This window comes from Canis lupus, chromosome 10 (genome assembly GCF_011100685.1).
Source record: "Canis lupus familiaris isolate Mischka breed German Shepherd chromosome 10, alternate assembly UU_Cfam_GSD_1.0, whole genome shotgun sequence".
Classification (NCBI taxonomy): domain Eukaryota; kingdom Metazoa; phylum Chordata; class Mammalia; order Carnivora; family Canidae; genus Canis; species Canis lupus.
The window spans coordinates 17,843,453-17,856,559 of record NC_049231.1 but is presented as its reverse complement, the minus strand read 5'-3'; the positions used below and the strand labels follow the sequence as shown (position 1 = coordinate 17,856,559).

Sequence of the window (13,107 nt, the reverse complement as noted above, 5' to 3'; positions counted from 1 at the left end):
GGTGACCAAGACGGCCCCAGCCCCACGGAGCTCCCAGGAGGCCCTGAGCCAGGTCCACACCGAAGCCCACCCCATCCCCGCTGCAGAGGACCCCTAGTGTTACCAGGGTTCACAAGAAGGCCAACTTATCAAAAAAGGAAGTTAAAAGACAAGCACTGTCACAGCAGAACGTTTTAATAACAGAATGTGGGAAGGCCGCTATCCCAGACTGGAAAGGAATCTTTAAATAAAGCACAGGAAGCCCCGGGGGTGAAGAACTGTCCTTCCTGTCCCTGCCACTCCCCCCTCCCCCCGCAGCCACCACACAGCCCCTCCAACCTCGAGGCCCCAGGGACCAAGCACAAGGCCCTCCGGGGCCAGTGGGCTCCTACCTTGCAGGCCCTCGGGGCTCTGGCGGGGTGAGGGGGGCAGGAGGGCCCCTCCTCCCTGTGCCCTCCTCACTCCTGCGCTGACCTGCTAGGGGACAGACCCAGAACACCAGAGCTGACCTCATCCCAGGCGCGAGCAAGGAAGCTTCTGGGGAGAGAATGCAGCGGGCAGGACTGCCCAGCTCCCACAGAGCCCCGACCAGAGCCACATCCGTGCAGGGGTCAGGCTGCGAGGGAGAGGGAGCCTTGGTGGCTGCCGTCACTCCTGGACAGGTGCTTCCTCGGCCCTGCGCGCTCCAGCCTGGGACTCCCCCCCGCTGGGCAGCAGTGCCCCTGCCCACAGTGGTCACCAGGATGAACTGCTGTGAGGCACAGCCAGGGGCCTCAGCCGCAGCCCTCAAAGCCCCAAGGGAGGACTCGGGGAATTGGGGGGACCTGGTTGGGCCACCCTGGAGCAATGGTGGCCAAGGTCCCTGGGGGCTCCGAGGCCACCCCGCAGCCCCTCCTCCCTGCAGCCTGTGGTCCTCCAGCCCTTTGGCACACGCACGACGGCAGACCACCTGGTGGGTGTGCAGTGCGGCCAGCACAGCCAGGGGGACGTCTGGAGCACAGCCCTCACCGTTGGGGTCACAGTTGTGAGGGGGGCCTGGGTCAACTTCCCAGGCTCCCTTGCAGCCCTGGCCCTCAGGAGGCCGAGGCTGGCACACGAGGGAGCCGGCCAGTCACAAGGAAGGTGCTGGCACCTTTGCAGATCCCCTTGGAGACCGCACCCTGGGCGAGGAGGCTGTGCGTCCACACCAGCCAGCAGGGCGGGCTGCCCAGAGTGGCACCTGAGGCCAGCGTGGGCCTCCCACTCCCAGAGCTTCAGCCTGTTTCTTCTGCAAAGATGAACCCACTGCTTCGGCCGGGCTCTACTCTGTTTAGCGGCCACGTCCTTGGAGGCCGCCTCACATGGGCTCAGCCACCCACAGACTGGCCACGGTCACAGGCTGTCCCGGGCCATGGGCAGGGCCGGCAAGTCCACAGTGGCGTTTCTGAGAGCAGCGGCCACGGTCATCAGGCGGCTCTGCCCAGGCGGCACAGACAGCGTAGCTCTGAGTCCCCGATCCGCAGGCCTTCAGGGGAGAAGGGGCGGCACCTCCAGCCTGCACCCACCATGCCCGCTGTGCCCACTCGCCATTGGGCCCCGCTCAGGGCGGTGGCAAAGCCCCACCCGGGCCTCGCCTAGGTGAGCTGAGTCGAGGGCTGGAGGTCGGGGGACTCACCTGCGGACTCACAGCGCCGCGTCCACACCTCGTGCCCGCCCGCCCTCCCTCCCTCCTGCTGCCGGCCAACGCCATCGCCCTATGCTAAGTCGCGACGGGTACCGTGGGGCCAGCGCTCCTCGGTGGCGCATGGGGCAGGTCCGCACCTCTGAGGGCCTTCCGCTCCCTGCCAGCGAGCCCGCTGCCCCGGTTCTAGCTGAGGGCACCCAGTAAGTCTAGGGTCCAACACCCGTTGGTTGCACGTGGCGGTGGGTGGGCCCCTGCGAGGGAGACAGCTGGAGCGCCTGCCCAACAGGACGCAGCAGCGGTCGGGGCTCCAAGAGTGGGACCAGGACGCCGGCCCAGACACTCCCGGCAGCCTCCGGACCAACTACAGGGCAGTGCCCCTCCCCAGCCCAGGACCACAGTGAAGGGCCCGCCCTCCCCCCTGCAGGTCGGTGGCAGCTACGGAGCAGGCGGTCCACCTAGCAGCTGCCGCTGCCTCTCTGGGGCCGGACAGCCTGGTAGGCCCAAGAACACATCAAATACAAGGCCCAGGGCGCCGGGGCTTGGGCAGGTGGGCACCGCAGGGGGACGGGTGGCCCTGTGCCCAGAGCAACGAGGGCTCACAGCCAGCCCCGCCTCATGGCCCCCGGGCCCTGCAGAGGGCAGGTGGGACCCAGGGGGAGGCGAGGCTCTGGCCACATTGGGGTCCACCCATAGTCAAGGGCCAGGCTGTGGTTCCAAATGCCACCTTTTACTGCTGGAACACCAGGGGTGCTGACAGGGCGCCAAGGTGAGGGAGCAGCAGCAGAGAGCTCGGCTTGGGGAGCTTGTGCTTGGCTGGGGCCACGTCAGAGGAAAAGGAAGCGTGATCAGACCCAGGCCCCTGGCCCCGGCCGCTTGACCCTGTCCTAGGGAGGACACAGGACAGCCTGCAGGTCCTTGGGCAAAGAGCCGATGACCGTCTCAATGTACAGCTGTGCCTGCCGGAGCGTTGCCTCCTTCACTGGGAGCTGGTGGCCTTGTGCTTGTACCTGCAGGGGCAGCAGTGGTCAGGGGCAGGTGACCTACACACAGGCCGGTGGAGGCTCCACAGGGCCAGGAGACAGCTCACCAGCTTCTCCCGAAGTTTCAGGACCAGGTCCACGACCTCCACCTCAGACTTGTCCTTCATCCAGGCCTCGATGTTCTGCTGGGGACATGACAGAGCCATCCATCACCAAGGCCCTCACCGTCCCCTGGGTCCCCCTTTCCTCCCCCGGCCCCAGCACCCCCTTACCGCCTCACAGATGGCCTCGAGGTGCAAAGCCTCCAGCTTGTGGGCCATCTCCTTGTACCGCTGCCGGTACCAGCCGTCGAAGTGTGGGGACTTGAAAAAACGCCTGCGGGTGGCAAAATGCGGGAGCTGTGGGCTGACCCCGTGTGCCAGGGCGGCCTGGCAGGAGCCTCAGGACCCTGAATGCCATCTACACACCTGTACAGGCCCAGCCAGTCGCCCTTGAGGATGCAGGTGAGCTGGGGCCCCGCGTGCTCCAGGCTGCGCAGGAAGTCATCCTGGCGGAAGGGGCGGATCTGGGGAGGAGTCTGAGACAGGGGCCTGGTGAGCTCAGGCTACTGGGGGACACAGCCCCACAGGCCTCGGCCATCAGCTGGCCAGGACCCTCCCCTGCCACACTTCTCAGCCACCTGAGGACCCATCGCCCCCACCCTCCCAGGACAGACCCCCGGACGGCCCCACCCAGACAGAAGGGCCTAGAGGCCCTCATGCGTGGCCCCATTTTTCTGTCCTATGACGGATGCCTAGAGCCCTGGTGCCTCCCATATGCTCGATGACCTCCTCCCTCCCAGACCTCCCCCCAGATGGCCACCGGGACCCGCACCTTCCAGGGTGTGATGCTCTTCTGCAGGGGCATGAGACTGGCCATGTAGTGCTCCTGGGGAGGGGAGGTTGGGAGTGAGCCTGGGGCCACGACCTGGTGCCCCCACCCGCTCTGCCCCGGGCCTCACCAGGGGGATGATGAAGCTCTGCGTGAGCTCCAGCAGGTGCCGTCTCAGCAGTGCTGTCTGTGTGTCCCACGGCCTCTTCTTCTGCAGCCCCTAAGCGGGGGGCACGGGCTGAACTCGCCACATGCACCCCTTTACCCAGAGCAGGCTCACCGCCCCACCCCTCCCCGGCCCTCCCCAGGCCTGTACCTTGAGCAGACGTTTGAGCAGCGCCTTGTCCCGGTGGAGGTGGGCCGAGTACGCGGTGTAAAGGCCTGGCAGGACAGCAGAGTAGGCCCGTCCAGGAGGCCCCCTGGAGCCCTGCCCCACCCGCTCCCGCCTCCAGCCCCGGGCAGCAGTTCCCTGAGAACTCCACCCGCTGCAGAGGAGGGGCTGCAGCCCAAGGGGCACACACCTGGCTTGGTGTCCAGTGTCTTCAGCCTGGAGGGCTTTTTCAGCTTGACCTGCTTGGGAAGATCCCCTGGGGAACACACCCAATGCCAGGCCTCAGGGTTGCAGCCCGACCCACCCTGGGCTGAGCCTCTCGCTGGGTGGGCCTCTGAGCCCCCCGGCCCACCTCCCCCGCTGCCTGGGCAGAGGCCAGGCCAGCCTCACCTGACATCTTGGGCTCTCCCACACGGAGGATGTGGGGCCAGTGCTGGAGCGTTTTGATAAAGAAAGGGTTTGTGACTCCTAGGACCACGTTTGGTCTAGAGAGAGGAGAAGAGAGAGAGAGAAGGGGCAGAGGCAGGCCCAGGGAGGTGGAGCAACGGGGAGCTGGAGGATGGGGACAGACAGGGCACTTACGGGGCCTGCGTGCGGGTGGTGAACTCCTTGAACTCGCTGTCATGGATGGTGAAGTAGGGGCGGTAGTCGCAGCAGAACTTGAGGGGCTGCAGGCAGCTGAGGGCGGGGAGGTCAGCAGAGAGGTCAGCCCCCACCGCTCCTACAGCCCCCTCCCCCGCCGCCTCGCCTACCTGATTAAGGCCAGCACCATCTCTGAGGACATGGCAGGCGAGGGTGCCAGGACCACCAGGGGCTCCCCGAGGAGCATGAGCTCCCACAGAGTCTGCACGTGGGTCAGCACGGGCTGGAAGCACCTAGGGCCCCGCAGAGGCGGTCAGGGAAGGCGGTTCCCAGCCCTTGGCCCACCCGCACCCCCGGCCAGGCGGGCCCAGCTCACACCAGGCACCGCCCTGGACAAGATGCGTGAGGACATCTGAGGATGCTCAGGGGTGTCCAGGGCCACCCCACCCTCTGACCGCGGCCTGTCTTGGCCTGGCCCTGAGCCCCCACACCGAAACACAGGGCAGCTGGGTCTCCGAGGCCTGGCTCCCTCACAGATGTGCCTGGGGAAGAGCAGCCTCACGCAGCAAGGAGCTCCCAACACAGCGGATCCTTCCCTCCTGATTTCTAGAACGTTCCTCCCCACATTGCCCACTTCCTCTTGGTAGTGGCAGCAGAGCCCCGGGCTTCTCTACAATTCTCCCTCATGGAACCGCCCCAGAGTTCACTTCTGGGGCCTGCAGTCCCTCTGGGGGCCCCACGCTGTGCAGGCTTTACCTCATGGGTCCCCTTCACCATTTACTCAGGCAACAGACAGCGGCCTACAGGGCTCACCTGAACAGGTCCAGTTCATGGACGCTGGTGAGGACCACTGGGGCGGGCAGCAGGTTCTGGGAGGAGGGATGGATGGGATCAGGACGGGGGAAGGCTGGTAGCTGGCACCCCAGAGCCCCGAGCAGCACCTTTCACCCCAGGGGAGCCCTGGGCACTGCACCCTTGCCCTGCACACCTCTGCACCCCCATAGCACTGGAGAGGGTGGGGGGCACCCAGCTAGCTTTGCTGAGGGTCTGGCCACCCCCACAGGGCCCCTAGCGAGTGGGGCAGGGACGCCTGGGCAGGTGGGAGGGTCGAGGCAGGTGCGAGGCCACTGGCCCAGAAGCAGGGCCCCACCTCATGGCTACACTGCTTCGGAGGACTGTGCTCAGGCTTGTCCATCCGGGATGGGACTCGAACCTGGGGGATGGAGGGAGTAGCTGCCAGACGGGAGCAGGCATGTCTATAGACCTGGGGCCCTCCCTCCCCAGCCAGCCCTCACCTGGAGGACGACTCCCATGACCGGCAGGTTCAGGGTCTGCCCCGGCACAGGCGCTGGCCACTGGTCTATCTCGTTGCACACTGTGGACACAGGTGGCCAGTGTCGGGAACCTGCCCCAAGCAGCAGCCGCTGGCCGGAGGTGCCGAGAGCTTCAGCCAGGGAGATGGTGCCATCTGGCAGCGCCCGGCAGCCACTCACCCGCTTCCAGGCAGGGGGCCAACTTGTCAAAATACTCAGGGGCGATGAGGCTCAGCAGCGCCTGGAACAGCCGGACGAAGGGCAGGCGGGACACCAGCACCAGGGACTGCAGGACCCGCAGGGCCGGTGAGAGGTCCTCCCAGCCACGCAGGCTCTGCGGGGCCCCTGATGCCGGGCTCATCCAGAGTCTACCCGGGGAGCGGCATCCCGCAAACTCCACAAGACAGCCGTCCCTGGGAATGGCCCATCCTGGACCCCAGGGCCAGTGGACAGAACACCCCAAGCCTGCCCCAGATGGGGCAGGGAGCCCTCAGAGCACAGCCAGGCCCCGGGCCTTCACAGGGAAATGCGCATGGCCAGGATTTCTGGGATGATCTTCCCGGGACTCAAGCAGCTTTTGCTTATGGTGTCTGAGTTCAAGAAGGAAGTTGTTCTAATCTGGAAAGCATGAGCCCGCTCCCGTCAGCAGCAAGGAGCAGGGACATCGGGAGCTCACAGGGGGCTGCAGGTGCCGTGACGGCCAAGGCAGGCAGCAGCGCCTGTTCCCCAGAGGGCCCAGGAGGCACCTGCTCTCCAAGCCCTCACCTGCTGCCCAGGCGGGGTGGCCTATGTGGCCCAGGCAGTGAGCTGTGCCCCATGCCAAGTGGCTGGGGGCTACAGGACACGTGGGCACCAGCCCTGCCTCACAGCAGCACCACCCCAGAGCAGCCAGGTGGCTCACCTTCTGGAAGTAACCCCTCTTCACAGAACTGTCCTTCACCTGCCTGAAGTACACGTAACCGAAGTAGTGTGCTGGCTCCCTCTGCAAAAACAGCGTCAGCCGGGCCGAGCTCACTCCCCATGTTCCCTCCTGCCCACCCAGACCAGCGGCCAGGGCTGCAACCACTCTCTCCAGCCATGGAGGTCAGGCTGGGGGGTCCTTGGCTCACAAGGTGGCCGACCCCTCTACAGAGGGCACCTCTGCAGGCACTGTGGTCACAGCTCAAGGGGCCTGGGAGCATCCAGTGGTGAAAAGAGCTGCCTCACTCCCACGGAGGCTGGGGCGCCAAACCTACAGGCGTGGTGGGGCTTGCAGCACTTGGGAACCCTCGTGGTTGCTCGCACCAGGCCAGCCCTGGCCTCTGGGGAGAGGCAGCCCGCACTCACTTGCAATGACACAGGGGCCCCGCTGTCGTAGCGGCGGTCCTCAGCATGCCAGGGGCTCCTCTGCCCGCCGCACTGCCGAATGCGGAAGCTGAACTGAGTGTCTCCCAGGCAGCCTGGAAAGGGAGGCAGCCCCCACCCGGCCCATATCAGGGTGGAAACCCTCCTGCCAGCTTGAGGGGAGGGGACCACAGACAAGGCCACGAATGCCTCCAGAGAGAAAGCCCAGCCTGCCAGAAAGTCTGTGTCCTGATTCCTAACCTCAGTCTCAACCTAAACACCGCCCCCAACAGCAGCAGGGACAGCTGCATGCATGGTGCAGTCAGCTTGCACAGGGGCCCTAGGGGACACCGGGAGGCCCTGGTGTGGGGCCTGGTCGGCTGGTCTGCGACAGGAAAACAGGCCTGCACGGACGGCCAAGTCCTGGAGAAGAGCAAAGGCCAGGTGGCCACTGTGGTGGGATGTAAGAACCAGACCCCACCCATCGCTCTGCCTAGAGACACCCTGCAAATCAGGGTAACCTGACCAGCGCTGCTGCCGGGAGCTCTGGATGTCTACAGCGAGCAGGGAGCAGGGAGTGGGTTGGCGCAGGCAGGCAGTGATGCTGACAGTGGTCACGTCCACGCCTGGGCCATGGGGGTCCTGGACAGCCTTAGTACCCACCTTCTGCGTGTCACCCACCCCAGCCCCAGAGCCAACGTCCCAGGGATCGGCTACCTGAGTGCGAGTCGGGAAAGGACAGGTAGCAGATGCTGCTTTTCTGAAACACAGGAAACCAGGTGAGGGCCGGCTCAGGTCGGGGCCACGGCTGCTCCCAGGAAGGCCAGGACCCACCTCCTTGTCCGTGAGCCGGAAGTCACTGGGGTACACCAGCTGTGGGGACACAGGGCACCCAGTCACCTGCTGCCTTACAGGAATGCTTCCCTGGCGGCCACCGCCTCCTCTCCGGCTTCTCCGGCCCTTCTCAGCGCGAGTCCCCTTCATCCTTCCCTCCTGTCAGCTACCACACACGGGCCAGCTCCCCAACTCCCTTCTCGCACCCCTCCCCTCGTGCAACTGTGCTGAGACCTCCCTGCCTCCCTCACCCCAGGGTTCGTCCCCAGAGCTTCCAGAGGTGGTTTTCAGAACCCCCACACCCCCACACCTGCCTCTTTCCCACAGCAAGTGACCCCAGGGCTCTGCCTGCAGGTCCCACCTCCCCTCTGTTCCCCCTCCTGAACCCTTCCACTTAGCCAGAAGGTCTCGGGCTGCACAGTTCCCCAGGGCTTGCTCCCCTAGATGGGGCCTGCCCAGATTCCCCATTTCCTAGTCTTGAGTCAGACGGCACCGAAGACAGTGGCATCCCTGCCTGTGGACAGCATCCCGAGCGCTTTCATCCCAACCTCTGCTAGTCAGGAACCCGGAAGCTTCTGGCCTGTAACCCCCGCCCCAGCAAGAGCCCTAGGAGAGCACCCTGAGCCCTGCAGCGTCAGCAGCAGGCCCTTAGGGATGTAGGAGGCAGGCCACACTCTGGAGCAGCTGCGGCCTGAGGCTCGCTCTCGGGCTCAGCAGCTCTATGCGCCGGCCCAGGGCCAGAGCGGATTTCATTACAGGATCCCCCCAAAAGGCAGGGGGCCCCACGGCCCTCACTCCAGTGCACCTCTGAGGTGTCTTCCTGGGAGCTGGTGTGCCTTGGGCTTTGCTGCTGCCCTGGCCTTTGCTCTCCAGAGAGCACAGTGCTAGGAGTCTATGGGGGGGGGGTCAGGAGACAGGGCTTGCATGCAAGGAGCTCCAACTTGCCTTGTCCCCCCAGACTCAACACTGAGGAGGAGCTCGGTTTAAGCTGAAGTGAAACCGTTCAATAAAAAAAATTGATTGTGAAAGCATCAAATGCTACTATTCCTCTTACTCTTCTCACCAAATTTTGTTTTGGAAATATGGCTGTTTTCATGAAAACGTCTACATGTTTTTTTTTTTTTTGAAAACGTCTACGTTAACAGAGTACTTTTATTTTAACGTCAGCTCAATAACTATTGTGTTTCTCAGCTTTAACTTCTAGTGCAGTAAACGTTGACACATATTCGTACAAAAAGCTTCTTGGGGGGACGCCTGGTGGCTCAGCAGTTCAGCGTCTGCCTTAGGCTAAGGCCGTGATCCCAGAGTCCTGGGATCGAGTCCTGCATTGGGCTCCCTGCAGGGACCCTGCCTCTCCCTCTGCCTGCGTGTCTGCCTCTCTCTGGGTCTCTCAGGAGTATATAAAATCTTAAAAAAAAAGGTTTTTTTGGCATCAATAACGTTCACGATTATAAAGGGTCCTGGGACTGTGCAGTGCCGGAGCTGGGGCGTGGGAGGGCACGACCACCACAGTGGAGGGGGCTCTGGGGCTCTCCAGGCAGAGCTCATGCCACAGGCTTCCCAGGGAGGCTGGGTAGGCGCAGCCAGGCCCCCTCCTCAGCTTATCCACAGGTTCCCGTCCCGCACCTACCCCCAAGGCCCTGCCTCACCCGCAGGCTTCACTGCACCTATCAGCCTGGAACCCCCTCCCTGTATCCCATGCGCACTGGGGGTCCCAAACCACTGTGTCCCTAGCACAGAACGTGAGCTCCTACAGGGCAAAGCCTGGCTGCTTTACTGGATTTAGTGGATGAGTGAGTGGAGAGCTCCTGGCCTTCATTGTTGCTGCCTTTTCTGAGGAACAGTTTCCGTCAAGCAGTCCCTTCTTCCCCGCCTGCCTCTCTCCTCCTCCTCCTCCAAGACCAGCCATGCCCGGCCCCTCCCTCTGAGCTGCATTTGTCCAGTGTCTGTGGATCACCAGCTCCTGGAAGGCAGCCTCTGGGTCTGCCGTCCACATTTGTGCACCGTGGACGATGCTGCGAGGTCTGCATTGCTCAGGCAGTCCAAGATGGGTGAGCACTGAGCAGGTGAAATGACCCCAAGCAAGAGGCAAACCTGATGAGGACCGTGTGGCTGTGCTGCTGATAGGCTCACGGCCAGACTCCCACACAGACCTCACGATTCAGAGAGGCCCTGCGTCCCCAAAACCCCCGGCCAGAGCTGTGCACCCTCACCAAAGGCTCAGAAAGTCACAGAGCCTTGAACAGGACTTGCTGAGAATCAGCTTTCTAAAAGTTCTAGAAAAATATACTTAAGAATGCCCTAAGGACACAGAAAAAGCTCTTAACTTCTGTGATTTTCCAAGGAATGTGAGCAACAGTGAGGATGTGGGCTCTGCAGCCCCAGGCAGATCTGTCACCTCCGGGTGCTCCACGGGGCTGCAGCAGCAACGCCCGCCTGGTGGGGATGGGCTGGCCAGGCGGATCCCAAAGTTCTTGACAAGGGTCCGCCCTTTCTGTTTGGAAGACTGGGGTCTCCCACAGGCTCTCAGGAGTCAGCACAGCCTTGGCACATGCCCCTGGCCCCCTGGCCGCGCACAGCTCCCGGGTCTGTGTCCTGACCTCGGGACATAGGAACGACCTTGTGACAGGGCCGGGGACGCAGGGAGGAAGGGAGGCTGCCCAGGGTGGGTGGGGGGCCTGCAGGCAATGGGGCACCCCAGGCCCCCGAGCGGGTGCAGCTGGTGAGCAGGACGCCTGCGGGCTGGAAAGGGCCCCAGCCTGCGTGTGAGGCCTGGTGAACGCGGAGGTGTGGGCGGAGGAGGCCGCGCGGCCGCAAACGTCGGCCGGGGAGTGTGGAGGGGGGAAGGGGGTGACCGCGCCAGAGCGGACTCCCATCGAGTGACCCCGCGGCACGGAGGGTGGAGGCCAGAGACCCGCCGGGCACCCCGAGGGCAGGGCCCGCTCTCCTGGTCTCGGGGGACGTCCTGGCAATCGGACCCTTCGTCCTCTGTTCGGGGAGGGCACTTTGAGGAGTGACCGGCGCCGGGCTTGCGAAGGGTCGGTCCCAGGGCTGCTCCCGGGATGCGGGGGGCGGGGGCTGGGCGCGTCCCCCGCCCCGCCGCCCCCTCCCCCCATGCCGCCGCCCCCGCGCGGCCCGCTCACCTCCAGCGCCTGGCCCAGCTCCAGGTCGAAAGTGACCACGCACACGCACTCCAGCCAGGCCGAGAAGCGCGCCCACGGTGCTCCCGCAGCCCGCGCTCCGGGGGACGCCGCGCCCAGGCGGCCGCGAGCCCGGCGAGGCCCGGCGCCCGACAGCGCGTCCATGGCGGCTGGGACTGCGCCCGCCGCGCGTTGCCGGGGGAACGGTTCCGAGGCGTTGCCGGGGGAACAGCCCGGAGGCAGACGCCTGGCGCCGGAAGGGACCGCGCCGCGAAGCAGTGGAGCGGCAGCTGCGGGCCAGAGGGGCCCTGCCATCGCGTCGGCGCCTCTGGCGGCCGGAGGACCGCCGTGCAGCGGAGCGGCGCCCAGCCCACCAACGAGAAGGGCCCGCGCGGGCCAGAGCGGCCGGAGCCAGGAGGCGGAACTTCCGGGGAGGTCGGTCAGGCGGGGGTCGGGGCTTCCGGGGGTGCCGCTCGGACGGGCGTGGCGCGCAGGCGGGGGGACCCTGTCCCGGCGGCTCTCGCCGCTCGCGTCAGGGCCAACACCTGCCGTCGTCGGCTCGGATTCCAGCCGGGTCGGGACGTTGCCCCGCGATGCCGGGTGTCTGCCTGTGGTCCCCCGCGGGGTCGTGTCCGCAGCCTCCCGCGTCGTGACTCCGTGGGCCTGCCCGCCGACCCCCCGGAGCCCCCGAGGCTGGGGCGGCACCTGCGCGCAGTCTGGGCCAGGACCGCCAGGTCCCCGCGGCTTCCCGGAGTGCGGGGCCTGCTGGGGGCCCGGTGCCCCGGGTCGCCGCGGCGGATGGGGCTCGTGATGTGCGTGCGCCTGTCCGAATCCCGGCCCAAAGCTGGTCACGTGCGCGCAGAATGAGGGACGTGCTGTGATGGGCCACGACCATCCTCTGCAGTGACCCCCGCCCTTGAACCTAAGGCGCCCCTGTTCCGAAGCTGACAGCGATGCGCCACTGAGTGTTCCCAAGCATCCCGTTAGGAAGTGTCCGATGCAGAAAAGGTCAGTGAGCTGCACCCCGGCCGCCCAGTCACCTGTTTTACCCTGTGTCCCCGCATCTGTCTCCATCCCTCAAGCCACCTTATTTTTAGATTACGTCCAAAGACAGTTGTAGACATCAGTGCTCTCCCCCACCAAATACTTCAGTGTGTGTATTATTAACCAGTACTTTTTAGTTCAGTTTTTTCTTTTTTTTGGGGGGGGTGGGAAGTAAAATAAATTTATTTATTTTTAATTAATAATTTTTTATTTATGTATTTACTTTGGAGTAAAATTTACGTGTAGTGAAACGGGTGGGTTTTTTTGTTCGTTTGTTTTTAAAGACTTTATTTATTTATTCATGAGAGACACAGAGCAAGAGGCAGAGACACAGGCAGAGGGAGAAGCAGGCTCCATGTAGGGAGCCCGATGCGGGACTCGATCCCAGGACTCCAGAATCATGTCCTGGGCCAAAGGCAGGCACTCAACCACTGAGCCACCCAGGGATCCCAGAAATAGGTGGTTCTTAGAATCACCATTAACTCAAAGAACTAGCAGGATAAGGAAGGAACAGCGCCATCCCCTCAGGAAGTCCCCTGTTGCCTCTTTTCCAGTCGAGCACCACCACCCTCCACAATTCCATGATTCTTTGCACCACGAGTGACCCTGTTCCAGAACTTCATAAAAGTGGAATCATACAGCGTGAAGTCTTGTGTGTCTGGCTTCTTTCACTCACCGTAATGTGTTTTGTTTTGTTTTGTTTTGTTTTTTTTTTAAGGATTTTATTTATTTTGATAGAAAACGAGGCAGCGTAGAAGCAGGAGGAACAGCAGAAGCAGGAGGAGAAGCAGGCTCCCCACTGAGCAGGGAGACGGATGCTGGGCTCAATCCCAGGACCCCGGGATCATGACCTGAGCGGAAGGCAGACGCTTAACAGACTAGGCCACCCAGGCGCCTCCACAATGTTTTTGATATTCATCCATTTTGTGGTGTATTTCCCGAGCTCATCCCTTCTTACTGCAGAGTATGCTTCTTTGTAAGTGTATTACAGTTGTTTATTCATTTATCCTATTGATCCTTTGCATTTCTATACAAATTTTAGTAGTAG

At 63.5% G+C, this 13,107-nt stretch overlaps 2 protein-coding genes across 5 annotated transcripts; one reads left to right on the top strand and one right to left on the bottom strand.

Annotated features, from left to right (window-relative positions):
- Window positions 1-156: 156 nt before the first annotated feature.
- Window positions 157-11,195, bottom strand: DENND6B (DENN domain containing 6B). Of its 4 annotated transcripts, none has more exons than XM_038550125.1 (20): window positions 11,019-11,195; window positions 7,876-7,914; window positions 7,759-7,801; window positions 7,045-7,157; window positions 6,620-6,700; window positions 5,899-6,004; window positions 5,701-5,780; window positions 5,556-5,618; window positions 5,219-5,274; window positions 4,576-4,698; window positions 4,406-4,501; window positions 4,214-4,308; window positions 4,014-4,079; window positions 3,809-3,873; window positions 3,623-3,712; window positions 3,496-3,549; window positions 3,090-3,199; window positions 2,895-2,997; window positions 2,730-2,807; window positions 157-2,649 (listed from the first exon to the last, which is right to left on the bottom strand). In XM_038550125.1, the coding sequence occupies exons 1-20, from the start codon at window positions 11,178-11,180 to the stop codon at window positions 2,527-2,529; spliced, it is 1,746 nt and encodes a 581-aa protein (XP_038406053.1). In that variant the 5' UTR covers window positions 11,181-11,195; the 3' UTR covers window positions 157-2,526. The 4 variants fall into 4 exon arrangements, with proteins under 4 accessions (XP_038406053.1, XP_038406054.1, XP_038406056.1 ...); XM_038550126.1 differs by having other exon boundaries at window positions 2,730-2,804; XM_038550128.1 differs by having other exon boundaries at window positions 5,899-5,959.
- Window positions 11,179-12,837, top strand: LOC111097618 (collagen alpha-1(I) chain-like). Its single transcript, XM_038551558.1, has 3 exons — window positions 11,179-11,195; window positions 11,276-12,023; window positions 12,778-12,837. Exons 1-2 carry the CDS (start codon window positions 11,179-11,181, stop codon window positions 11,880-11,882), a joined length of 624 nt encoding a protein of 207 aa, XP_038407486.1. The 3' UTR covers window positions 11,883-12,023; window positions 12,778-12,837.
- Window positions 12,838-13,107: the final 270 nt, after the last annotated feature.